The sequence below is a fragment of the Vidua chalybeata genome, chromosome 21 (genome assembly GCF_026979565.1).
Source record: "Vidua chalybeata isolate OUT-0048 chromosome 21, bVidCha1 merged haplotype, whole genome shotgun sequence".
Lineage (NCBI taxonomy): Eukaryota > Metazoa > Chordata > Aves > Passeriformes > Viduidae > Vidua > Vidua chalybeata.
Genome location: NC_071550.1, coordinates 2,583,397 through 2,611,097, shown reverse-complemented (window position 1 = coordinate 2,611,097; position 27,701 = coordinate 2,583,397). Strand labels below are relative to the sequence as shown.

Below are 27,701 nucleotides of genomic sequence, written 5' to 3'. Positions count from 1 at the left end.
GTCAGGATCCTGCTCCCAATGCACCTGGCAGAGAAAAGGATGCTCTGAATCAGTAGGAAGAGCATGGATGTGTGGGGCAGGGCTGGCTGTGTGCCTGGTACCTCCCAGTGGCACCCGAGGGAGAGGAGGTCAGTGCCCATGGGCCGTGTTAGTGCTGACAGGGCTGTGCCAGCCCATGGGCAGCCCCAGGGCAGCACCTGCGGGCACCAGGCTCCCTCCAGCCAAACCCTGCCCCAGGCCTGAAGCTCTCTAATTAAAATGCCCAAATATGACAGGGCGGCTGGGAGCGCTCGGCTCCTTCCCTGCCAGGCTGCTCCCAGCCCCGAGGCAGGAGCTGCGAGGGCAGATGGAGGTGTGATCACACCCTGGGGCTCGCCATCTGCTCCCGAGCTGTGCTCGCCCGGGGCTTGGCACAGCCAGGGTCAGGACATCCCTCATGGGGCTGAGCAACAGCTCTGCCACAGCACAGACACACAGCCACATCCCCAAATGGCTCCTGGGCACCAGCTTCGGTGGCCAGCCCCGAGACCACTCCTCACCTCATGGCCGGTGTCCCTGTCTGGCCTCATCCCCCATCCTCTGCCTCCAGCGCTGTGACTGCCCAAATTCTGCCAGCTGTCACCTTCCTGTGGCAGCCAGACGCTGTCACAAGGAGTAAAACCAACCCCATCTGCACGGGGCAGAGGGACCCGGGGGCTGCTGGCACTGCAGAGATCCCCCCAGGGCAGATTTGGCTGCAAACACACTTGTCCTTGGCACGGGGACAGAGACGCTCCCACCTCTGCCCACACAGGGACAAGGACAAGTGTGGAGCCTCTGCTCCTGCTCCCTGACCTCGGGCAGGACAGGGATGGCACCATCCCAAGCAGGTGGAGGTCCCACTCATGGGGGTCACAGCTTTGTTCTCATTTTCTGAGACTGGCAGGGAGCAGGACTCCCTCTCCTCGCACAGGCCACTGGAAAGCATCCAGGCTTTTGCACACATTGCCTTGCTGGAGGAACAGGCTGTTTAACCTGCCTGGGTGGATTCAGGATGTGTAAAACCACAGCCAAGGTGTTGAAAAGGCAGCAAAAAGCAGCTGCAGAGTGACAGGCGCCTGCTCTGCCACTGTCCCCTCTCCCTGCAAGCTGGGACCACCAGCTCCTCAGGAGCCCCGAGCCAAGGTCATGACACCCTGTGGAGAAGCACAAATCCATCCATTTTCCTCTCTGATAAACTCTCACACCACATAACACTTATCACAGTTTTGGGATGAGAAGGTCCTGGGCTGCCCAGCTCTGCCCCAGAGGTGCAGGACATGGAGCAGCATCTCCTCTGGAAATCCCTCAGTCTGGCCACTCCAGATGTGCAGGTGAAGCCAAGGCTGGAGAGATCCCAGGCGAGGCAAAATCAGAACTGACTCCTGTGCCTCACCCCCCTTGGTCATTTTCACTGGGATTCAGGAAAGCCATTAAACAAAGGCAGAAAGCCTCACTGCAAGAACTCAACCACCTCCCAGCCCCCAACACCTGAAGCCTCAGCCCACAAATGCCCTCCAGGGCTTCCACCTCGGACCCGCTGCCCACCCAGGACTCTGCAGAGAACCTTTCTCGGACACATTCCCAGTGCCGAGCCCCATCCTGGGATCAACACCCAATCTCTCTGTGACACCCGAGCAACCCAGACCCCCAGCCATCCCCAGCTGTGCCCCCACCACACCAACATCTGCTGCCAGAGATCCCTCAACCCAGCGCTCTGGTGGCGGCTTCTCCCACAGCTTCCTGCTGCCCCCACAGCAGCTCGGATGCAGCTCTTCCCACAGCCCTGCTCAGCCCCACCAAAGCCTGTCAGATCTGCTGTGGGACAGTGCTCCAGAGGTCCCCAAGGACCACAGCAGGTATTTCTGTGCTGTCCAAGTCCTGGCACATCCCTCAGTAATTCCATGGTCACCCAAACATGGGTGGAATGTCCCCTTCAGAGGGAGCTTTGCTCACCAAACCAAACCACGGGCACCCAAGAGCCACCCAAAGGGCCAAACCTTGTCCCTCTGTCAGACCAGCTCACAGCTGGTGTCCCCAGGGCACTGACCTGCCTTTGCTTCCCTGCCTCTCCTCCAGGCTCAGCTTCTTGCAGACCTGACCCAATGCAGGATGGAGCTGTCAGGCTCGAGGTTCACTTGAGCTTTGTCCAGATCTCCCAGGGGACAGCCGGATGGGACCTGCAGGCAGGACCCAGGGGTGGATGGACCCTGGTGGGTCTGGTACAGCAGATCCAGCTCAGGAGCTGCTGCCTGAAGGTGTCTGGTGAGTGCCCAGGTCAGGGACGAGCGAGGAGGGCGGCAGGTTCAGCAGCTGTCACTGTCACCCCCTCAGAGCACGCTGCCTCAGCATTTAAATGTGCCCACCACAATTCCACCTTATTTCAGGAAGGACACAACCTGGAGATGAAGTGACCTGAACACATCCCACAGTAAGAGAGCTGGGACAGGACCCAGCAATCAGTCCCCAGGACCGAGTTCTCTCCCGTGGACAGTCCTTGGAAATCTGTGCCCTTGCCCAAGCAGGTGCTTACCTGCCCCAGGCCTGGCAGCTATCCATGCCCACATGCCCTGCCCTATCTGCCTCTCCCCTGTGAACCACACATGTCACCGCTCCTTACCTCTCTTCTTTTCAAGACAGCCGACCTCAAAATCTCCAGGCAGGAGCAGGGCTGGTGCTGCTGGTGACCACCAGTGCCAGGAGCACTTCATCCAGGGCTGTCTGTCAGTCTCCTGCCCCAGCTTTTCTTTATCCTGCACCACCCCTGAGAACTCACCGTGGGGGCTGCACCTCTGGCACAGCCACAACCTCAAACCCCAAAAAACATCAGGCACTGAACTTCCCAACCTCACCTGGAGAAAGGCTCTGAGGGGGAGGTTTGCAGAGAGGCGAGCGGGGGCTGGAGGAGAGGAGTGGAAGGAAATCCCTGGCTGAAATCCACAGCCTGTTTTACCAGGAGGTGAAATGCCCGAAGAATCGTCCCTGTGCTCCGCAGTGGTGCTGTCCCTGTCCCCAGCCACCAGCTCCTCGGCTGGAGTCCCCACTCCTCTCAGCTCCAGAGGCAGCAGAGCTGTAAAACTCGCCCGGTCTTTGCTCAGGACACCGCTTCCCTTTCCGTGCCAATCCCTGGGCGCTGCTGCCCCGCTCCCCCCGCGGGGCAGGGCTGGTGACAGACACCCCGTGTCCCCTCCCCGAGCACGGCCAGGCTCAGGAACCCACCGCCCACCCTCTGCTGTGACACGCAGCACACCCGGAGCAGCCTGAGCACCGCTGCAGCTGCAGCAATATTAGCAATAAAAAAGTTCACGCCGGAGCTACCTGAAAACTTTAAACCCCCGAGCACACACGGCACATCCCGGCCTGAGTGAATCCTCCGTGTCTCCGTATCCACCTCCTCCCTCCCGACGCTCCCATTTCAGAGGAAGAAGGACTCGCGAACAAACCGCAGTTTCCCTCACTGACCTCAGCAGCCGGCTCTCCCCGGGCTCCGGCTCTCACATGTCCGCGGGCAGCAGCGCTGCCGCCGCTGGATGCTCCAGCTGCCCGAGGCTCTCCCGGCCCCGCCGAGCGGGCTTTGTGCCGAGCGATGTGCAGAGCGTCGCCGGTGACCCCGCTGGGTGCGAGCCGAGGCTTAAAGCGACAGCCCCGCTGCCACCTCCTCCCGGAGCCGCTCCGTGCCCTGGCACGATGGTGGGGGGGGCTCCAGAGAAGGCTCCTGCCTCCCTCACCTCGCTGCCACGATCCTCCCGTTATTAGATGATGCTCTTAAACACACAGTGCAGCTAACGTGAATATTTAGCTTCCCTTCCACCTCCTCACCTCCCACCCGCCACACTCACTTTTCCTTAAAAATAGATTGGGATCGATTCTCCCAAACTACATCTGCAAACACGCTCGGCTCCGCAGGCACAGGCACCGCGGCAGCACACGCTCTGTTGCACACACAGACACACTCCGAGCGTTTGGATTTAAAGCACCAAAATACTGAAGGACCATTTTTAGCTCCTGATAGTCCTCCTGCTCCTCTTATTATTAGATATGTGTGGTTTTTTTATCTTACTGCAAGAGCCTAGGCTGCTCAGCCATAAGCATCTCTTGATTTAAATGTAACACTGCTCGACAGAGGGAAATTTCTAATTGCAACAGGGTTTTAAACAGGGAAAGATGGAAATGCCACGCAGCAGCCAAAGAGTTGTTCTTACCTCACGTTTGTGAAATGGGAATTACTGACAGAGAAATGGGGCACTGGGAAGAAAAGCACTTTTCCAAAGGGGCAAAATGGGGATAGAGCCCCACTGGCACTCTTGGCTCTCTGTCCACACTTGTCCTTCATTCTCATTTTTCACTGCAAAAGTAGGAAATTGCTTTAACCTGAACAAAAAGCGTAGCTTTGGGGAACTGCCCATGCTGTTCCACACCAGTAAATTCATTTCCAGGGGTCACACAGTAATTTCCAGAGAAAGATAGAAACTGTGGGACCTGAGATCAGGACTCCCGGTTTGGTACCAGATTGAAGAGGAAGAGAAGGGTTGAGGGAGGGCAGGGCACAGCCACAGCTCCCGTGAGCTCAGTGCTGGTGCTGCAGCCCCTTCCCACTGGGGCTGAGATCAGGGGATCCATGGACAGAGAGGGGCAGCAGGGGAATGAACCAGGATGGGGAGCCTGCCCCTGATCTGAAGAGCTGAGCCACCTCTGGAGAGCTCTGAAAGGGGGAATCTGCAGCTGGTATAGGGGGAAAGGCAGAAAAGGGGTATAACAGAGGGGGAGAGCCCACACACAGGAGGTCGGCGCTTGGAGCAACATGAGGAAATGACATTTTCCCTCTGAGTTTAGGATGCAGCAAAGAATAATGAGCGAGACATCTGTGATCTGCAGAGACACCACCTACAACGTCAGCCTGGAGCTCAGGGAGCTGAGCGTGCCCTGGGCACACGTGTGCCCTGCACTGAGCTGTGCCCAGCCCCTGGCACAGCCCATCCACGCCCTGCCCAGGCCCAGGCCGTGCACACGCTTCCCTTGGAGCATGAAATTATCACCTTCACTTGGACACTTTTCAAAGATTTTTTTTTCCCTTTAAACAACTCGCCCACTCATCCCTATAAACGCCGGTGCTAAAAGCTGGTTCTGTTGTTAAGATTTCAAATAACTCGGGTTTTATTGTTCCAAACAAAATCAAAATAACTCACCCACGCTCCCTCCTTCCGAAATGCAGTAAGTGCTGACCTGTTGGGACCGTGCCCTGCTGCCACACACGGCTCAAGCACAGGGCTGTGGCTCACAGCAGGTGACAATATAATTTCTGATTGCATTTGGAGGGAGCCCCGGGGGTGTCTGGCTCAAGTGTTACTGACACCTCTGCTGCTTGCAGTGCTGATCTGTCTGGGAGCCACTGCCACCGTGACCAGACTGGGCCACTTTGTGCCACGGCCACATTAACACGGGATTTACAGCTACACAACAACCTGTCCTGAAAGGTCAGTCCAGCCCTCGCTGCTGAGATCAGGGGGAATTACACCTGGTTTCTCTTCTGCATATCCAAACAATCATCTGCAGTTAATGTAGCAACTTTTCCACATGGATTTTGACAGCATTTACCACGCCAGGCTGGGCTTCCCTGGCACTTTAACACACCAGCCTGGATTTAGCACCTGGAGCTTGTTTCACTGACCAAGGACACGAGGTAGAAGCATTCTCACTCCAGCTCAGTCTCTGGAGAAGATGAGTGGCTACAGAGGTCAGAATGGCCCATCAAAAACCTGGGGGATCCCTTAAACACCAAAACTGGGAGTGAACCTGAACTACTGCTTGGAACAACTCAGGCTGGAGGTGGATGACAGCAAGCAGTAAGTTGTTGGGGTGTGTAGCCCTCACCCAGGGCTGTGGTACCTGGCTGTGCACACCAGCACACACCCAAAGCAGTAAAACACAGGGTTTTGGCTACAGCTCACTGCAGTGATTGACTCTGCACTCGGAGAGGGGTGGAACCAGGACCGTGCTCAGCCGTGGAGTCTCAGCTGAGCAGCACTAATTTGCTAAACTGAAATAACTCCGTTGCTTGAAAGGGTATAACCCATATTCCTGGTTAATTAGCACAAGGTTAATATCTAGAGCACTTTCTCTATCCACCTCCCCACTCCAAGGCCCACGGAGCAGGGCAGGTGAGCTGCTCTTCGGTGATGGAGACAATCCAATGCTCCAGCTGCAGAGGTGCCCTGCTCTCCCCATCCCTTGCACTCCCTGCACCTCACGTTGGAACCTCCTGACAGTTTGCTTTGAAAACGCTTTGCAAAAAACAGCCTGCTCGTCTCTGGATTGCCAAAATTGTGCTGCTTCCTTGAATCAGACTTTTATTTAGACACCTACTTGCTCTGAGCACAGCGAGGTTTTAAGAAGGAGCTGAGCAGATGCAGCACCTTCCCCAGGGGTGGTGGGGATGGGGGAAGTTGGTGGTGGGGCTGTGCACACCCATCCACATCAGCACCCATAACACATCAGCCTGCACATAAACACCCCCTGCTCAGCACACGCCCAGATCTTAATTATTATTTACTCACAGCCCAGAAATGCCTGAAGGCCGCGTTCGAGATCAAGGCCTTGTTGTGCAAGGCACCCCACAAAACACGAAATCCTGGCCCTGCTGGGGCAGGGAGGGCTCCTGGGCTGGTACCTGTGGGTTTGCCACTGCAGCCATGGTCTGTCTGACCTGCTCAGGAGAGTTGAAACAGGCAAGACAAAAATCACATGCAAAGAAAGGAGCAGCTTCTCCTATCAGCTAAAAGCATCTCCTGCTCTGGTACCTGCAAAGGGCAGGATGAAACTACACCCTGTTTGGGGTTTGCTCCATGTGACAGAGCCCAGAGAACACTGGGATTCAAATGGCTTTAGACACAGGCAAAAAAAATCCTCCTGGGACTTTCCCGCAGGTCGCAGGGGAGAGGCACCTCCTGCACCCAGGCACAGGCAGAGCCTGGCTCCCAGACAGGGCTGCATCGACTGCTCTGCTCTGCAATGAGCACTGCAGGGAGCTGGAACTTCCCCTGTGGCACAAACAGCACGATCCAGGCTGGAAAAATTGGATCCATGGGATGGTTTGGGGCCCTGCTCTAATTGCACATCTCCCCAGGGGAGCCTCTCCAGCCACCCCTGCACTCAGAGCACCTCACTGGGCTCAGCTCTGCCAGGGCTTCTGGGGCCACACAGGGAAGGGGAAGGAGCCAGGGGCTCTGAAAAACCATTATTTGGGCTCTTTAAGATTAATTGGTGTTAACTGCCTAGGGAGGCTTAAAAATAGCACAGCTAATGGGAAATGTGGATGCTGAAGGTGAGATGTGAGCAGAGGCCACGTTAACCTGACACAGGCTGTGCCCAGCCTGCAGCCAGTGCCCAAACCAGGGACAGCTTCTGTCCAGCTGTCCAAGGACACCTTCTGTCCAGCTGGGAATTGCTGCCTGCACCTCTCATTCTGCCCCCCTCAGCTGCCTTCACACCCATCCTGCTGCCACGGCAGGTTTTATCAGGAGAGCTCCAAGAAACAGCCCTTAAACCCTCCTGGATTCAGGGATTCCCATCCTTCTCCTGCAGCCACGGAGGACCCTCAGCCAGCTCCCAGGGAGCCTCAGTTTCCTGCACCCTAAGTACAGATGCAAGGACAGCTCAGAGAGACCCCAAAGCCTCTGCTCACCCCAAGACCACCCTAAATCCAGAGGAGAGGACTGCATTGATGGGACAGTGTCTATCCAAAAGCAGTGACTTAAGGAACAAGCTGTTCCCTGAGGAGGTCACTGCCTCCCTGAACCCTCCTCTCCCTGCCCACAAACTGCAGGGATGGAGCTGCCTGGTGCCAGTGAAGGTAGCGGGGTGGCCTCTGGGCAGGATGCTCTCTGAGGGTGATCTGGCCTCCCCAAAACAGGGCAATAACAGACAAAACCCAAATTTGCCCCACGGCTCTGCTGTGTTTGTGTCCTCTGGGGGAGCCTCCAGCTCTGCTCAGCAGCTGAAAACAGCCACAATCAAAGATAAGGCTCAGACTGAGCTGGTCTGGTTATACAGCTCTGTCCTTCAGTGAAAGCCTGAAAACATAACAGCAGCAGCATTTCCTGGTTTTCAATATAATTTACAGAAAGAGGAACACAAGTTATTGGTGCAGAAAGGATTCATTAGGTAGCCCCAGCAAGCACAGCCGGACCATGATCCCTTCCCAGCACAGGGACCTGCTGGATCCATCCATGCCAGACCCCACAGCCACAGCTGGGAGCTCAGGGATGGTTGTGCAAGAAAATCAAACACAGCCCCGAGTCACCAGAGGCCCCCTTGTCATCTGGTGTCACCCCAGCTCCAGGGATTCAAGCCCAGTTAGGCTGATTTGCATCCAAACACAACCTGGGCTATGATATTTTTAAGCTCTTCTGCCATGTGAAGTTCAATAAATGCCAGAGGCCAGAACTGTGAAGGCACAAGGTGCCCCAGGCACAGCAAAGACCCAAGAAAGGAATGAAAAGTTCCAGATTTTGAGCGAAATCAAACATTTGGAGGCTTATCACTCTGGGTTTAGCTTCGATTCATCCTTTTTTTTCTGTGCTGTTCTCTTTCAAGTGACAGTTTCTAGGAAATGGTGAGTGTAGCATCTCTTTTACTGTCTCATCCCACTTGATGGCTGACAGTTTGCCGGGAGAAAAGGTTGTGCAAGGAGGAAAGCAGACCTCAATTACGGTTTCAAAGTGCCAATAACTGCAAACTCAATTACAGTGAGTCAATGGGAGAAGAGTGGATTTGGGAAGCCTGGTTTGTCACCTCCAGCCTGGCTCCTTGACCTTCAGTCCTCCAGCACGAGTCTGCTGGGTGGCCTTGGACAACCAGCTCAGTTTTTACCTCCTTCCTAGAGCAGATTCCTCGGGCAAGAGGTTTTTCCTCAGAGTTTTTTAGCTCCAGAGCTGGCCTCCACATGTTAAGAATGGAATATAAAGTCCCTGATCCTCAACCAGAGTAAAACCCAGACCCTGGGTGTCCTTGGTGTCACCCCTGCAGATGCCAGGGCTTGGGCAGCCTCCTGCACGTGGCACAGCCCGTGGGCTCTCTCCCCTGTGTGTGGCTGATGCACAGGCACAGGCTTGTACAAACCCCGTCTCCCATCTCCTTCCACGAGGCTCAGCTTTGATCCACAGCCTGACCTCAGCCTGGCTGGAGGGAAAACACAGGAAGAGGGTGTGCAAGCAACAGAAATATCCCAAAGGGAGATCAGGGACACTGATCCCTGCAGCCCAGACAGGCACTGCCCTGCCAACACCAGCCCTGTGCCAGGGAGCACATGGAAGTTTCCTGCCTTCTCAGGAAGGGTCATTCCCAAATTCAATCCCTTGGATCTGCCCCTCAGGAAGGGTCATTCCCAAATTCAATCCCTTGGATCTGCCCCTCAGGAAGGGCCATTCCCAAGTTCAATCCCCCAGGCACGACACTGACACTCGCCTGCAGCAGAGCCAGCTCTGCCCTGCCTCCCTCTCACTCACACAGGCTCATTGGATAATTACAGAGAAAACTAAGGCAAATCCCAATTTTAATGCCATTATAAAACAGAGAGGGGGAATTCATTACCTGGCAGCTGTTCATATTCAAGGAAGAAACTGATAATTTGCCTCTGAGGCAACGAATGCAGCAGAGGCAGCACAAGCCAGAAAACGCTGCTGCCTCCCCCCACCTTCTCCGTGCAGCCACTTTTTTGCAGAGGTTTTCTATCCCCACGTTTATTTCCCTGCCTCCCATGACCAAAGTTACACAGAAGAATTACTGTCAGGGCTCTGCAGAACTCTGGCTCTGCTGCACACCTCCAGATTTGGGAGAGCAGTTCTTACACCTCCCCTGGCTTGTGCAGCGTCTGTGCAAGGAGCCCACCTGAGCCAGAGAACAGGAGATGAGAAGGACCCTACAGCTTAACAAAGAGACTCAGAGAGAAAGACAGGTCAGACAATTTAAGATGACTCTGGGGAGATGTCCCTGACTGCTTCTCCCAACAGCCCAAACCCCTGGAAGAGCCTCCCCATACCTGTCAGGCTGGAGCTCTCCAGGTTTTCCTGCACATCCTGCCTCCAGCTAGGAACCAGCACAGCCTCCCTGCCCCGAGCACTTTGGGAGGTCCCACCCGCTGAACAGGGAGATAAAGCACTCCAAGAACAAGGCACGGCTCCGTGTTTACCTGCTCACTTCCAAGAGGACTGACACCACCACAGCAGCCTCCAGGTGTCATAGGAACAGTCTTAAATTTAGCAGCAGCTGCCTCTCCTCTCTCCCTGGCTCTGGCTTCTCCCTTCCTCTCAGAGCACGTTTACAGCAGAAAGTCTGACCAGCACTAATGGCATAATTACACCCCTGCAGCTGAGCAAACGTGGAGGCTGTGGGATGAGGGAGGGTGTGATTTGCACTGCCCCTGTGTTGTGGGATTCACACACCAGGGAGATGAAGCAGGGACCAAGCTGATGTTAAAACAGGGAAGATGCACGGGCACCACAGAGCAGTGAAGGCTGCCTGGTGCAAACCCCAAATCCCAGCTCCAGAGGGAATTGGGGAAGTGCCAATCTCCCCTCAAACAACACAAGGCAACCAGGGAAATGATGCTGCGGGGCCAGAAGCCCCCGAGGCTGACACATCCCTGCACCCCAGCAGCCATCCAGCCCATTCTGCAGTTCCCAGTGAAGTCACAGGGGAGGGATGGGGACACCTGACAGTGAGAGCTGCCTGGACAAGCCCTGATTCAGCAGGGACAGGCAGGATCCTCCAGATCTCCTCCCTGCCACCGCCCCCAGGGCTGACCCTCAGAGGCTCAACCACCAGCATCCTGCAACCCAACAATCCCCCAAGAAATCCTGAGACAGAAAACCATCAAAACAACTCTGGCAACCTGCCTCTGGGGCGGGGATGTATGACCTACAAAAAATTCCTTTCTTTTATGGCTGCTTCTCACTGTCATCATAAAAAAAGGCCTTATAAAAACATTTGTCCCAGGGAATGTTTGGCCATGCAGAGTGCTTGAAAATCGTTCGGTGTCTGAATACATCAGCAAGCCATCCCTGCAAGTCGTCACTGCAATCAAACACAGCTCCTCTTTCCCTTGACTATAAATGGGCTTGGCTGAGGACAGGGTGGGGGACAGGTCTGGAGAGTGAGGAATCACTCCCTGGGAAGGGGAGAGTCCCCAGGATCAGGAGCATTTCCAGACAGGGGTGGGTTTGATCCTTACCTCGCTCCCTGGGTTTTGCTCCAGCTGTTGGACCTGGACACAATGAAGTGTTTTAGCCCTTGAACTCTGGCTCATGCTCAGTCCCCTTGGCCTCAAAGACCTCTGACCTTAAACACAGAACTGGGGCAGGTCCCCAGGAAGTCTCTTCCAGAATGCACAGCCCCTTTCTTCCATGGGCCCTCTCCTTTCTGCACAGGGGAGGGTGAGGGACACAATCTCTGATATTTCTGAAGTGTTAGAAAAATCCCATCCTTCCATTAACCTTCTAAAAACCCCCTAAAACACATCTGCTACCAAGTCAAACCCAAGCTGGAGCATTCTGACCTTCAGCACACTGGAGAGAGGGGTTACATTTATGAGCAAGCCTTTGATGTCTGCAAGTTTCATGTAGTACAAAACCCCTGCTTTGATGTTCCTTTTAAAAGAGAGGAAACTCAGAAAGGTGTGCACTGCACTGAGTCCCAGGGAGGGATTTGGAGGGACTTGGATCTGGCTGCCCACAACTGCAGGCACGGGGACAGAGCTTTAATGCAGCCACTTTTGCTCAGGGCTCTGCTGCAACAGAGCAAAAACGTGACCAAAAGCACCTCACCCTCATCAGCTTCTCCCAGAGCCAATCCTCCTCAGGGCACTCACAGCCCTGAGTATGCCCAGGGGAGCTGCACACCTGAGCTCCCAGGTGAACAGGACCCTGTCCCTGCTCATCCCCACACCCTGGCAGGGCTGGTCCTTCTCCTCCAAGTGACCACCAGCCATGGCTGGGAAATCCCCCCAACTCCAGGGGTCCCTGGGAAGGGTAAGGAAGTCCCTGTCTGCCCCAGCAGGGTCAGGACCCTCCTGGCATGAGCACCACGTTCACCAGCAGCCTCGTGCAGAGCGGTGGCAGGAAGGTGAGGCACGGGGGGACCTGCCACGCTCTCCTACCTTCCGCAGCAGCTGGGCCATGGCTTCTCCCATCCATCCCAGCATCCCCACGGCTTCTCCTGCAGGCTGAGCCCTCCTCTCAGGGCCCCACAGAGCTGCCAGGAGGGACAGGCTCCTCTCCATCCCCTGCTCACTTCACTCTTCCCTGCCTCCCCTCCGCCTCCTCCCAAGGGGAGTTTCCCAGCAGCTCGGTAATTAGCAGCATCATCACCAATGCTAATAACAACCACCAGGGCTCCTGCCATCCAAAGCTCCAACTTCACAGCCATCATCACGCCTCTGGAACCTCCCCGGGGGAGGCAGGCGAGCAGCATTACCCCATCAGCCCGTGGGGAAGAGGGAGGTAAACAACAGGCAGGGGATGGATGGGTGGTGAATCCAGGAGCTCTGAGTCAGGCACCTCGCCCCCAGGACCTGCCCAGGCTGGATCTGCCCTGGGGATGGAGGTCGGGGCAGTGCTGGCAGCAGGGCTCACCCAGAGGTCCCACTGCAGGACCTGGGATGAGTTTTTTCCCTGCTCACAGTCTCCTCTGCCACGGACAGCAGGGATTGTGGCACCCCAGATCAACCTTCAGAGATCACCTCTAACTAAGGACTCACAGTTCACCAGTGGATTAAAGAGAATTTTTGCTTTTTTTCCTTGCAAAATGAGGAATCTGGGGGGGGGTTGTTGTCTGAACAGACTGACCAGGAAAAGCTTCTCTCCCACTGGGGAGGGGTTTGCTCCCATGGATGGAACTGCAGCTTTTCAACTCCCCCATGACAGCAGAACACAGAGGGGTTGCTTTGCTCACGGCAAAACCCACAGGACAACGCTGACTTTGAACATCCTGAGGTCTGGCCCGTGCTGCAGAGTCAGCCTGGCCAAGCTGGGAGCACCAACACAGCAAAGCTGCCCTGAAGTGACCCCGCCGTGTCCCCCAGAGCCACCACAGAGCCCTCTGGCCTCTCCCCAAACCCCACCTGTGCTGCCAAGGGGTCACCAGTGGCTGGCAAAGCCCCACGGGGCCTTTTTTTCAGACACAGCCCATGGATCCACAGCTACACGCCTCAGGAATGCTTTTCCCAGCTCTTGGTGGAGTGTGGCTTTTGTTTGGTCTCTGGCTGAATGTCTGAGTTAAAAATACAAGGCTATTTCTGGCAGAAGTGGATTTTTTCTCTCTTTGTATTGCCTTGTGTGCCCCCATGCTGCTGTCTGCTCTCTGGCTCAGATGAGCTTTGTTTTCCTTCTCACTGACCATGTTTGCACCGGTGAGCTGTAGGAAATGTTTTTCCCAGCAGACCATTTCCACAAACACTGTTGGGAATGAAGAATGAGTTCAGAGAAGTCAATAAAAATTTTTAAAACCCCAGTTGGTGTAAAAATTTGGTCTCCAGTGGCCAGAGAACTGAAAATCAGGAATGTCTGTGGTAAAAAAAGGACGTGTCCACACACCCATGCACACAGGTACAGCAGGATAATGTTCTCCCCATGATCCACAGCTGGGGAACAAAGGACTCAGAGCCTGAATTACCTTCAAGCATCCCCATTCCACAGCCAGGCTTCATCCCAAGCTCTGCAGCTCTGACTCTTTCTTAGCCAGCATGAAAATATTTAATTTCACTTCTTCTTAAATGCCAAGGAAAAAAAAAAAAAAAAAAACAAAAAACCAGGCCTATCTTTTCTGGCTTGGAGTTATTCCATCTGGAATCTCTGCCTGATCACAGAACTGTGGTAGTGTGCTGGAGACCCAGTGTAAAGCAAAACCCTCAACACTTCCCAGCACCCATGAGATCACTGATCCTCCCGTTATGCTTCATCTCTCCTGGCAACAAGCTGAGGATCTGGGGCTTTCTCACCTGAGATCACCGAGTTCAAACACCTCCAAGCCCCCTCCCACGATCCAGAAACGTGCCAGAAGCATTGTGGGTGTGAGCCCTGCTTCCAGGGCTGGGAACAAACCCAGCACAGCTGCAGGAAAGCTCCCCAGGATTTGTGTTTGCCGTGTGTCACAACAAACATCAACAGCAGAGGAAGGGAACGGCCCAAAGCCAGCAGAACTGTCAGGTTAAAAACAGCAAAAAGGCATCTGGGGAGCTTCCCAGGACATGGATCCTCACCATCCTCCAGGGAGCCGAGCACAGACTGCTCAGAGCTCCCCACACAGCACCAGTAACCTGGAAATCACCAACATCAGGGCCAGCTCTTGAGGAAATGAGCTCCATCTGTGCTGCTTCCAAAGAAAAGCTCCTGGATGATGATTTCTACCATCTCTGATGAATTCTAAGAGACCACTCTGCACACTGACCATCAGTGTGATCAGAACACGAGGCAGAACATCTACAGTCCCACATCTGGCCAAGGCAACCAGCACCAGAGACCTGGGAAGGGCTCTGCTTTTTTAAGGCACCAACCCCACTCCTCATGAACTCCAGGAGCTGATCAATTCAAGCTCCACAAAGCACCCAAACTGCTGTGCTTTTCTGGAATTCAAGGCATCACATCCTGACAATCCTAAAACCCAGCTAAGCTCAGCTCTAGACTCCTGTCCCTCAAGAGAAGGTTAAAAATGTCACCACTGAGACAGTTTGTGATGGAGACTGGTACCACTGCTCTGCTAGAAGGACAGTGGTGCTGAGGCTCAAAAAGACAAAAGGATTTGCCCACAGCTGCCCCCAGAGCCAACAAACAGAGCACAGCTACAGAATCCCTTTTCCAGCCAAAAGTCCCCACTGCCACCCCCACACCCGGCTGGAAATGAGGCAAAAACAAACATGAGGAACTCCCAGATCAGCACTGGAGATTAAAATCTTCTTCCTACCGACTGTGGCACCTGCACTCGGACCTCCCCAGCACCCTGAGGGGAGGCACTTGATCCCTGGGCTTTCCTCTCCGAGCTGGACTGGTGCTCCCGCTGTTTCCTGGCTCTCGCAGGTAACGACAGGAACTCCTTCCCTGAGATCTTCAGCTCTCCCACGTGGTGGCTGTCCCCATTCTGGTCCTTGGGAAAGCAAGAAACAGTCACTGCAGCCACTGCCTGGCTCAGGTTTTCGTGGAGCTCTGTTGGCTCCTACCCACAGAGCAGGAGAGGCACAGGAGCACACTTAACGTGGGGCTCAGTGCTCCCACAGACACAGAAATACAGCACTGACAGCCCAGGTGTGGGAAACAGAGGTCAGAGATCCCAAACAGGAACAGTGAGAAGAAGGAAGGGCAGATTCATTGCCATGTTGATGGCACCAGCACAGCCAGGCCAGTGTCCACATCTCAAAAAGCAGCCACACAAATATAAATCAGAAATGCCTTGCAGTGCCTTGGTGGAGCCCTCACAGTGCTCAGTGCATGACAACAGGAGAGATGACTCAATTACAGCACCTTCAGGGTGAAACCCAGCCTGGAGAAAGAGATTTTAGTCTGGTATACAAAGGAATAAACAAGAGGTTGGGAGATAAAACCAGAGGAGGTGAAATGCAGGAGTGAGAGAGACACTGGAGAGAGCAGGGTGGGCAGAGAGCAGCATTCCTGCAGTGTGCTGGAGCTCCAGAACCAAGGTGGGTGTTCCTGTGCCCCAACACACAGCTCTGTCAGAGGCACGGGACAGGGGCTCCTGGAAATGTTCTACCAGGGATGCTGTGCTGGCTTTGAAGGCATCCCTGGCAGAGACAACACCGAGAGGATGCTGGAGAGGTCAGGGCTCACTCCATGGGTTTGTTCCTTGCTCCTTCTCACTCCCACCACAGCACAAAGCACAGGAGCCTCTCCCAGGGCTGTAACCCAGTGGGACAGAGCAGAGGAACTGCATCCAGAGCACTCTGAAGGAGAGGTGACCTCACACCCTCCCAAGGACACTGCAGGGGGAACAGGAGTGCTCACACCTGACCCCACAGCTCCTGCTTGCTCCATCCTCCCCACGGAACCCCTGAAATCCATGAGCCTGCCTGAACTATGGAGTGCTCAGCATTTACAGCAAAGAGCAGAAATCCATCAGCAATGAACAGGCAGCCACACACCCCTCGGGGCTGTGCTGCTCTGATGGGGACACTGAGCCAATGTCCCCTGACCTTGGGCACTGCTGTCCCTGCCATCGACACCCCGGAGATGGAGTCACGTTGGTGAGAGCAGGAAAAGCCAAAATAGCCAAGGGGCACTGGGAGAATTGATAAAAATACATCAGGACATTTGGAATTTATTTTCCAGAGAGAGTTAATTCAGGGAGGAGCTTTTGCCTGGCCTTCCCAGTATTTATTGGGATTTTTAGGTACCTAAATGGTTTCTCAAGCCTGAGGTTGTTTCCCACTGACTGGCTACACCCACCTGCAGCTTGGGTGAGCTTTTTCTCTCTGTGACAGTTCTGTAAATGCTGTGCCTGGAAAGCACTGGGTGAATGGGGATGATTTGTGCCAAAAGCATTCCAAAAAGGCAGCGTGGCTGCAGGCCTGGCCCCCTCCTCTGGGAACAGGCAGGGCTGAGCCCTCGGCAGCACCAGCAGGATTTTCTGAGAGGCTGAAATGATCCCTGAGGCTGGAAGGGCTCAGTGCCTCCCAGCTGCTGCAGGAGCAGCCCTGGGGACACGGAGGAAACGCTGATCTGCTCAGATCTGACATTCCCAGGAGCAAAGCAATCCCTGGAGCCCCTGGGACAAACCCTCCTGCAGTGCTCCATCTCCTGTGTCTGCCTCTGTGTCACTCCACTGGGCTGACAGGCACTGGCAGCCACTCAGGGGCTAAGCTGCTCACCATGATCCTTCCAATAAAGGGCTGCTTTTTTCAAAAAAAGCCCAGAAGTGACTTTTCAGCTTTGAGTGTTAAGTGCCTTTTTAGTCAGACCAGCTGTTCCTCTCCTCCAAGCTCTCCAGAAACCCTCTTTGGTTAATCCCATTGACTCCAGTGATATCTGCTAATTGCATATTTCCCTGCAAATGAAGCCAGGCAACAACAAACCAATTGGAATCTGTGTACAGATTCCCACTGACAATCTTTGAGGCCAGACATCTTTGCTTACCTTTTCAGAAGGGAACTTGAGGAGGTCTAAGCTGTCCATGCTGTTCCTCTGGAGTCTCTTTGGCCTGGCTCCTGCAAAACAACACTCTCACATCAGGGGGGTATCACCAACAGCACAAATGTCACACAGAGAGAACCCAAACCACGGCAGATCCTCTGCTCTGGTCAACTAAAAGTCAAAGGGGTGGGATGATGCAGCTGTGCTGGCCTTGAGATTCAAATTTGGGTTTTTTTTTCTTATTGTTTTGGGTCTTTTTAAAGCACTGTCACAGGGCAGTGTGAGGCTTTGGCTGTCGAGCTGCAGCCAGGTCACACCACGACCCCAATCTCAGACAAGGTCTCTGGAATTCAGGAGTTACAAACCTCACCCTAAACCACAAAAGTCATGGGACTGGCAATGAGAAAAATCATAACAAATACACAATTTAATACATCTGTGCATTTTCTGCTTTATCATCATGTTTTTAGCTGAAAGAATGTTTCTGGGACTCAACTTTGAGCTTTTCTCTATAGTCGCAGAGGCTGGAAAACTAAGTGAAGGAGCAAATATTTTCTAACTATCACAGGCCCAGCCTTAAGGGGAACAAAATCTTGCCTTGAACCTGAAAGAGGAATCAAAACTTGGCAGGATTTTTGATATTTATTTCAGATTTCATAAGATTTTGATATTTGATTCCAACAACAACAGAGTGGGTGAAACACAGTTCAGCTCTGACTCCTGGTTTACAAACCCTCTTCACCTCCACAATCCCCCTTCATCCTCCTTCCAGCTGCTCTTGCCTTGCTGACAAACAGCCAGGATGTACCAAATGGCCCTGGGATGCTTTCACCATACCTGGGAAAGCTTCTGCCCTCCCCTGATGGCTCAGTTGAGCTGATCCCCATGTGACACCCCACTCTAGCAACACCACACAGGGCCCAAAACTCTGCACTAAGGGTCCTGTGACACCTTCCAAGCTCGAGGGGAAATCCTGGGGGAGGAATGATCCCTGTGCTGAGCCCTGAGAACGGAAACCACGGAGCTTTGTGTGGCTCCTGCAGCAGCCAACTCCCCAAACCCCACCATTCCTCAGCTCCCCCAGCCCAGCAGCAGGGCCCCTCTGAGCTCAGGGGGCCACAGAGCTGCTCACTGGGCAAACCCAACAGAGAGAAGGCACAAAATTCACAGATCAAGGCTGGCTGAAAGCAGAGCATGGGGATTAAATGGAAAAAGCCCCAGGGAATCCTGCACCAGCACACCCAGCTCAGCCAGGGCTCCAGATGCCACCACAGCTGGATCCAAACTGCACCAACTCCAAGGACAGCACTGCTTTGAAAGGCTCAGCTTCACAAGATACAAGCTCAGATCAGCTGGCACCTCCCCAAGGCTCACAAACACACATCACAGCTCGGCCACAAGTGACCTGAAGTTGATGTCTGTGCCCCTCACCATCCTGAAGGGATTTACTGCTTGCAGCCACACAGACTCCAAAACATTGCTGCACATTTCTGCCTCTCTCCTCCAAAAAGCACACCAGCACCAGCTTTGTTTTAAGGTGATTCATTACCAGGCTTTGAGTTCAGGGGGACTGACATCAGGGCTGGAGGTGGAGAACAGACACGGAACAGCCAGGAGAGCAAGGAGCGCACGTCACGAGGAGCAGTCGGCGTTCCCACCAAACCCATCCCCTTCCACACAAAGCCAGGGGCCCACCTGGCAGCAGCTCAGAACATTTGTGTTGGAAAAGGCCTCAAAGATCTCAAACCCAACCAATTCCCACCCTGTCAACCAGATCAGAGCGCCGAGTGCCACGTCCAGTCACTCCTTGAGCACCTCCAGGGGTGGTGGCTCCCTGGGCAGCCCCTTCTGATGCCCAGCAACCCCATCCCTGAAGAAAACTCCCTTTGCCCCACCACATTCCCACCACCCTCAGCGTGGAGGAGATGGCTGTGAGATGGGTGAAGGACTTTTGGGTGCTGCCACATCGCTCAGGCAGGAGGGGAAGGCAGTGCTGGGTTGTTCCCAGGGGCTCCCAGTTACAGCCTCTGGACACTGCTACAGCTGCTCGTGGCTTCCCTCAGAACAACCTACAGCAGCAAGGTGGATCTGGAGTAAAAGTCACCTACAAACACCCAACCAGAGGCACATTTGGGTTTCAGAGGCGAGCCCAGCCCTTGGAAGTGAGTGTGCGTCACGGCTCTGTTTAACAGCCACTTCCAGGAAAGCAAGAAAGCAGCAAAGTGTGCCCAGTTAGATAAACACACATCATTTCCAGCTGTCTAAAGAGTCATTAATTACACACCTCCGTCCTCAGGTGCTTTTGTGTGTTCCCAGAGCACTGAACTGCTGGCCAGCAGCCATTAATCTCCAGGCAGAGAAAACCTGCCTGCTGTTAATGTAATAGACACAGGCAGCTGAGTCTGCCCCAGCAGAACAACTCATCTTTTTCTCTTGCTCTGATGCTGGTGGCTGTCCACAGCTGTGTGAGCTTTGCACACACTTGAGCTGAGAGAGGAAGAAGTTCAGAATTACAGAAAACTTCATCCAACTCAGCTGTTTTTTTCCAGAAATCCCAGCCAGTGCTGGGGGCACTGTCCCCACTCACCACCACTAAAACAAGCAGCATTAAGAGGGTCCCTATCACCCAGGGCTACAAGAAACTGGATCCACACCAGCAGCAGCTCCCACCAGACATGTGGGAGTTCTCCCCTTCTCATGCCACACGTCCTCATGCACCTTCCAGGAGAGCAGAGCTTTCCATACTCACAAGTGTCCCACGGCAGGAGTCCCGTTATCCTTCTGTCTCCATTCCCTCAGATGGCTCCAGATGGAACTTTCAGCCCCTCCCAACTTATTTTCCCCAGAAATACCTGCAGCACCACTTAACACTCAGCCAAAGCTGAGCTCTGCCTCCTTCTCCCCAGGGCTGATCCACAGCAGCAGCTGAGGATGTGAAGGATTGAGCAGCTGAAAACCCAGGTCTGCTCCTCTGGAAGGTTTTTTTCCCCCCTCTCTCTCTCTCCAGCATTTATTGGCATGTTTACCAAGCCTGCTGCAGAGAAATTGAAAACCTCAGGGACCTTTCTAAATGCTCTCTCTGTCTTGGAGGTTTACTGAGGTCTCAAAGAGAGCAAGTTGAAACCTTCTTGTGAACATCAGCTGAGCAGCGCTCCTGACTGGCTGCATTCATGCCCTGTTTTCCTGGAGCTCCTGGGATGTTGCTCTTTTCAGGGGTGTTGTTCCTTTTTAAAATATTTTTTTTCAAAATCTCTTCCTCCTCCCCATCTGTGATCTCAACAGCACCATGAACTGAGGAGATTTTTAAATTTTTTTTTTTTTTTTCAACTTTTTGCTTCTGCAGTTTGGTTGCCGAGGCGAGTTTAACGGTTTTCACATCCTTGTCTTTAATCCGCAGCCACGGAGAACACAAGGAAGGCTCATCAAGGACAGTGATGGGATCATCTCGTGGAAAGGAGCACTAGGGCAAGCTGGGCAGACAGAGCTGTGTTCCTGCATGGACAGGCTCCATCTCCAAGAGGATTGCAGTTGACAAGATCGAGCTGAACATGTGTAGCAGCGACTCAGGGAGGCCTGGCAGGAGCTCTCATCAGGCTGACATGTGCTTTGATAAGCCCCAGCTCTGCCCCCTCTCCCGCAGCTCCGGGAGCTGCTGCCTCCCTCCTGGAGCAGGCCCCCCCCCCCAGACACAGCAGCAGTTCTATATTTGCAGCTGGAGCAGGCTGGATCCCTCTGGCAGGCAGAATTCAACCTGACAGGGGACTCCATGGAAAAGCAACAGGGAAAGGTTGCGGAGCCAACATCAGCCCCCGCTGCCCGCAGCACTCCTGGGCGAGCAGCCCCACAGAACACGGGCTGGGCACCCCAAACAACACAACAAATCCCACATCAGGACCTGCTGTATTCTCATGAAAAGGTCATTTCCCCCTGTACCTGCATTAACCAAGAGAGTGACTTGGTTTTGGGCGAGTTCTCTCAGCCCTGGACAGCGCCTCCCTCCCTCGGTACAGACCCGAACCTTGAACCTGGCAGACAACTCTAAATATTGCTCAAGATAATTACATCAGAGCAGCCAAGCCCGTTGTTTGGGGTGGAATGCTGGTCTGGAAACCCTTCCCAGCCCTGAAGTGACAGTGGAGATACGGTCCAGTGCTCCCAGAGCACCTCAAATCATACACTGCTGACATCTAATCAGGGGAGCTCTGTCAGCCTCGTGCTCCATTATTACAGCAAAGCTCTTAAAGAGGGAAGCGGGAGGGGGAAAGCAAGCACAGCAGCAGGAAAAGAAAGAAGGAAGGAAAAAAAAAAAGCATCCTCCAGTAGGACAAGCATCTCATTTAAGGCTTTAATTAGTCTTCAAACACATAATGGGTTCTGGCACTATAAATCCACTTGACCTCTATTATTGTCACCACTCGCCTGATAAATGGTGGCATTTGTTTTCCCAGTTGCTACTGGGGTAGAACAATACTTTTCCCTAAATAGAGAAAGCAAATACTATCAGTTATTTACCATGGCTGGGCCATAAAATGCTGGTGCCAAGCTGTTGTGTGCCCATCCATGGGAAGGACCATCTGCTCAGCCTGGTCCTGCAGGCAGGGAAGGACCAGGGAATCCCAACAGCTCTGGGTCCTTCTGTGTCTGAGCATACAGCACTGGGAACCACCAGGACAGGAATGACCCCTGCTCTGCTGGGAGGCACTGATGAGCTCTATCCAGAGCAAAATCTCAGCTTCCCAACAGGCCCTGAGCACAACAAAGCCCTGCTCCAGAACAAGAATCCTGCACTTTTCTCTTCTGTGGCAAAACTGTTCCTTTACAAAAGCTGCACACAATATGTGGCAATACAGAGAAGTTCCCTTTGCAGCAAGATGCTCTAGCAGAAGATGCTCTGTGTTTGTGCCACCCCAGTTCTGCATCTCCACAATCCAGTCTGACAGCTGAGCAACGGGCTGAAAAGAACAGAAATAACAAATAACAGCAGTGCTGCACACCCACACGGCACCCAGAGCCCTGGGGCATTTGCTGGCTGCACTCAGGGTGAGCAGCTGGCACAGAGGCTCCTCGCATGGGGAGAGGGAATGAGGAGATGCTCTGGACCACTGGCCAAAGAGCCCTCACATTCACATGGAAAAAGAGTCCTCCTTGCAGGTAGAAATGGCACAAGGGGGCTACTTTTTTTTTCTTATTTGTTATTTATTTACTCTCCTAGCACGAGCAAACTCAATGTAGGAAAGCTGCAGTCTTGGAATACAAGGGGATCTTATTTGTAGCCCCACGACTCTTGAGTAATTGCTGTGGTGTTGGGCACATCTTTGATTTCAGTTTTGCCCCAAGTGTGCAATAGGCATTAGCCTTCCTCTAACCAAGGGTGATTTGCAAATAAAGCATCGGCAATTTGGGTCAAAGAATGAAATATTTAGGAGGGGTATTTGCAGAAAACAAGGAGCACCCAACCCTGAAACACTTGCCAAAGACAAGCCCGGAGGCTGTGGGAAGGTTGGGCCGTGTCAGGCACAGCCTCCTGTAACCATAACCCCCCCAGAGGAACAGCTGTGGGGACAGAAGGATCTTTTGGGAGATCAGCTGAACTGGGTGGAGCAGGCTGGGAAGAGCTCATAACCCCAGGGCTGATTCAACAGAGGTGTGATGGACTTGGCAGCCACACCTGGCTTGCTTCTGAGGGCAGGACTTTCCCTCCAGGATACAGCAGAGTCTCATGACCTCCCACCATCCATTATCAGCTGGTGTCGAGCAAGCAGAGATCAAAACCAGGGTTTAGCTAGAAAGTGACACACAATAATTAACAGGGGCAACATCTCCAGCAGCCAGACAAGCCCAAGGACACGATTTTGTCCTCCAGACTGACTCAGGGAGGGCAGAGAAGGAGCAACCACGTGTCAGCTTAGCAGCCATCAAACACCCACATTAAAATCCTCTAAACAAGAGGGGGAATGTCCTTGATCCCTCCTCCTGGGTGCTGCTGTGATCAGCCAGCAGCTCCTGGAACACGCTGCCCATGCTGGACTGGGCTCCTGAGCTCTGCCAGGGGTTTTTGCTAAGCCAAGGTTGGCTGTCCAAGGGCTTGTGCCTGTCAGGGAAGGAGGGTGGTCCTGAGGTCACCCCAGAGATTACAGGGACTCTGCTGAGGGTCTGGCCTTGCCCTGCTCAGAGGAATGCCACAGCAGACCGTGGCCATCCATACAGGAGGTTTTAAAAGAGAAAAAGAAATTCTAGCTGGGCAAGAAAGAGAACTTCCTTCTTCTCTTTTCTTGCTCTGTGCTGCATAAAAGGCACAGCAAGCAGAGGAGTCTTGTTCCTAAGGGCAGTGCTGTGCTGCTGGCCAGAGCAGCATCACAGCCAGGGCATTTCCCACCCAGCAGCTACCAAGGGGAACTGGCTGGGGAAGGTGCACTCAGGAACCAGAGAGCACAGCAGAGCTGGGAGTGCTGCTGGAGTCTGGAACTGCAGCCAAAGGGAACTGCAGCCTTCCCAGAACCAGTGATTTCCAAAAAGTTCTCCCTCCCCACAACAAGAGATTTAATCTTGAATGGATGGCTTTGCCACAAGCCACGTTGTGCCTTCTCTGCCACAGGCTTCAAGAACTGGCCTGTTCCTCATCCTCTTTTCCAGTGCTTGCCATCTCCCCTGGCATCAAGATAAAACAAATTTCAGTTGCACATCATCATCTTCTCCAGTCCTGGAGCATTTCCTCTGCTGTGAGCCAAGAACTCCTGCTGTATTTTATACCAATGCTGGAAAGGAGGCTCATGTACACAGCAGGATGAGAGAGGAACGTTAAATACTTGGGAAGAGCATTTTAGAACTTCCTAAAGCCAATACTGGGGCAGTCTGAAGTGAGTGCTAAATTACTGAGTTTAAAATCCAAATGACTCAGAGGTTCATCCCCCCCACCCTGGAATGACTTCACAGCTGTAACAGCAGAGGATTTAGAAAAAACTCATTATAAAGAAGAGGCATCCTTGAGAAGTCCTGAATCTTCACCGCAGAATCCCCCTGTGGAAGCAGCTCTCCTGTCCTTCCTGCCCTGCTCCCTGAAGGGCCACCACAGACTTTTGGACACCTTCCTGCAGGCACAGGGGAATATCTGCCCCAGCTCTCCCTGTGAGCACCTGCTGGAGCCCAACAAAGCCACCACACCACCAATCCTTCCTTCCACTTGGCCAAAAGCCACTCTGCTCCTGCAGCACCTCATCCATCACCCCCCTTCATTGTCAGCAGGTACAATTAACCAGCACAGCCCCAGGCTTTCATTTCCACAATGAAAAAAAAAAAGGCTGAGCTGCAGCCCATCAGCTCCCGGGAAAAATCAAATAGAGCTGAGGATATTTAACATTAAGCACTTTCAATTGCTGCACTTACTCGGTAGGGACGGGGCAGGTTCCATGCTGGGGATGTGACCCCGACTCTGCCCCAGGGAAGGCAAACGCTTCCCAGACAGTGAAATCACAGCCTGAGGGAGCAGGGCTGGCCCACTGTCAGCAAGATGCTGCTCTCACGCTGCCACATCCCTCAGCTGACACTTTTCTGCAGGAAGATTGAGCAAACTACAGGGAAGGAACCGTCCCTGTGGCCAGGCAGCATCCCAGCCCCAGGCTGGCAGGGGGAGCAGCATCACCACAGGGATGGTCAATCCTGCCTGGTTTATCAGCCCTAAACACTTTTTAGGTACTTCAAAGATATTTAAAGCAGGCAAACAATCAAAAACAAACAGGCTGGAAAACATAAAAGCAGGTTTTTTTTCTATTGCAGTCTGATTGATGTAAGGGTTCAAAGATTCCTGTGAAGAGATGAGCTCAAAACTGCATTGAGGATGCAGAGCCCCACAATCAAAGCCCCACAGAGCTGAGCAGTGCTCAGGAAGGAGTGGGGTGCTGTGCCCACTGCAGAACACAACCTGAAGCAGGGCTGCCTCACACAGGGATGAGCAATCCCAGCATGGAGCCTCTGGAACACCAAACAAGCAGGGCAGGCTCGTGCCTACCATTTCTCAGCAGGAGATCAGCAGAGGGGGGAAGTCAGGCTCATTCTTTGACCCAAAATGACAAGGCTTTACCTGTAAATAAACCTTCTTCCAGCCTAGGTTAGAGAAAAGCTGATGCCCGTTGCACGTGTGGGGGGAAACCGAAATCAAAGACGTGCCCAACATCACAGCAATAACTCAGAGCTGTAAGACCACCTTGTACTCCAGGATTGCACTGGGTTTGCTCCCAGTCGGGCTCAGGGCTGAGTCCTGCCCTGCCCTCAGAGCAAGCACAGCAGGGCAGTGGTGTCTGTGCTCTGCAAACAGCACGAACCAGCAGCCAGCTCTGGAAGCATCCCCATGCCAACGCCTCCTGCAACACCTGCAGCCCTCCCCACGCACTCCCAGCTGCCAGCAGAGGTTGTTTCGTGTCTCCTGACTCTGCTGCTGCCAGCAGTGATGGCTGAGGCTGACGAGCTGCTGAAAGCAGAAGAAAAGCAGCCTGGAGCCAGTTCTCACCGTGGAGAGAGCTGAGGGGGGCCAGGGCTGCTCCTGTCTGCCTGCAGCCCGTGGGTGCTGGGGGATGTCCCTGTGCTCCCCTCCCAGCTGGCAGGATCCCCAGAGGATCAAGGCAGCATCCCCAAATTGATTCCCCCACCCAGGCAGGGACCAGGAAGGGTCAGCTTGGTGCTCCCAGTCCACACTGGCAAACTCTGCTCCTCACAGAGCAGATCTGCAGCTTCAACTCATCTGGCAAAGGGCATCAGTGCTGTCTGTCTGCACCCCAGGACATCTCCCAGTGCTGACTCTCACCCTGGTTGCCTTCACCAACCTAAAAACAACCCCGTGGAGCCACAGAAAAGTCCTTCACTTCCCTCCTACCAGTACACAACTCTTAGCTTGCAGTGTGTGAAAGAGAAGGAGATTTATTCAGGGCCACATTTTTGGTTGTTTGGAGAAGCAAACCCAGCCCCTGTTTATTTACTTCATGTTCCAGCTCCTCTCCAGCTTCCTTCAGTTTGTTGCTTTAAGCTCTCTGTGTTTGCCTTTCTCAACAAGGTCACTGCTTTCACAAGACTTCTGCAGCACTGCCCCACTTCCCCGGCCTCCAGCTTTTGTCTTCTGACATCCAAATACTCTCAGAATATTAATTAAAATCATCAAGAGCTCAGCAAGGGGAGCCAGAACAGCAGAGGGAAACATCAGGCACTCCTTCCACCCCCAGAGCCCAGGGAAGGGCAGTGACCAAGAAGTAACCTGTGAAGGACACCACAGTGAAAACCTGGCTCAGCCTTTGCTAGGAAGCTTTACTGTACCTGCCTGATGAAACTGATGTGTTTTATCACCTTTGCCTAATCAGAGGATTTTAGCATCTTTAGGAATATGCAGCCATTTTGTAACCTTAAGCAGGAAACAGAATCTGAATGGAAAAAAATTTAAAAATGGAAAGCTCTCCTCACCATGAGATTTGTCAGCACCAAAAGGCACGGCTGGTTCAGAAACCAACTCCAATCTCAACTCTCTCACCTGCTTCCTATTACAGAAACAGATGTTCCTCTGGCTGTAAATTGCTGCTACTAATAATATAAATAATTATGCTCTTCTAATCATTTAATAGGTGCACAGGAGGGTACCAAAATTTCTGGCAGTCATTAAATACATCTCCCTCACCTCAAGGGCTCAGAGACACGTTGGTGGCCTCTCATCCTCCACTGAAGTTTGGAATAAGAGAGCTGAAAAGGATAAAAGCTAAGGAGAAATCAAGGAGTCAGGCTCCTCTCCACAGGCTGAGCCCTCTGCACATCCCCCTGTGACAGGGCCAGCCCTTCCCCACCTGTAAAGCACTGAGAGCTCAGCCAGGTGTGACCTCACACTCCCTCCCCTGGGCCCCAGCCCACCAACACAGAGCTGATTTTTACCTCCCCAGCAGATTCCCAGGAGCTGGAGAGGGGAAATCTGCTCTCAAGATCCTCCTCTCCCTGCACTGCAAATCCTGGTTGTTTGCTGGTGTTCCTCCCAAGAACACTTTGTCCTTCTCTCAACAAACAGCCCCAGCCTTGGGAATGTGAGCGAGAGCACCACGGATTAACGGGGTCACTGCAACCTCCAGAGCTCTGACTGCAGCTGCTCAGCCCTGTCCCATCCTCCAGGGATCTCACACACAGACCTGCACGGCTCTGGCTCTGGCAGAAACATCACTGCTGGCTCCAGATGTTAACACAGCACATCTGGATCTCCAGAGGGCACTGAGCAGCCTGTGGGCCACATCCACACTGCCTCTGACCCAGACACTGCACCAACACCGAGGTTCCTTTCCTCCCCCCTTTCACAACAAAGTGACCTGCCAGAAGGAAGTCCCTGAGGAGATGCCAGGAATGAGTTCTGCAGGAGTTACAAGAGGAGATGAGGTGCAAAGGGAGCCTGGGGAAGCTGCTGTGGCCCCCCACAGCATTTGAGGCAACAGCTCAGCTCCAGTGGGGCAGGGCAGGGCACGCTGGCTCCCTCACCACACCTCCATTTGCCAGGAGGAGCTCCAGCACTGAGGTGGCAGGTTATCAATACCTGATCAA

General features: G+C 53.5%; 1 protein-coding gene across 11 annotated transcripts in view; it reads right to left on the bottom strand.

The window, feature by feature from the left end:
* The window catches only part of GPSM1 (G protein signaling modulator 1), a 63,332-nt gene that overhangs the window by 6,364 nt on the left and 29,267 nt on the right, over nt 1-27,701 (bottom strand). For 3 of the 11 annotated variants that reach the window (XM_053961949.1, XM_053961960.1, XM_053961950.1), the window contains exons 10-11: nt 17,151-17,221; nt 14,971-15,150 (exon numbers count right to left, since the gene is read on the bottom strand). In XM_053961949.1, coding sequence (XP_053817924.1) covers nt 14,971-15,150; nt 17,151-17,221 — 251 coding nt within the window. Of the gene's footprint in view, nt 1-539; nt 615-2,068; nt 2,199-2,870; nt 3,180-3,336; nt 3,357-3,480; nt 3,771-12,169; nt 12,192-14,970; nt 15,151-17,150; nt 17,222-19,896; nt 19,914-27,050; nt 27,068-27,701 lie in introns of those variants that run through there. The other 8 variants (XM_053961953.1, XM_053961951.1, XM_053961957.1 and 5 more) reach the window with 8 other exon arrangements.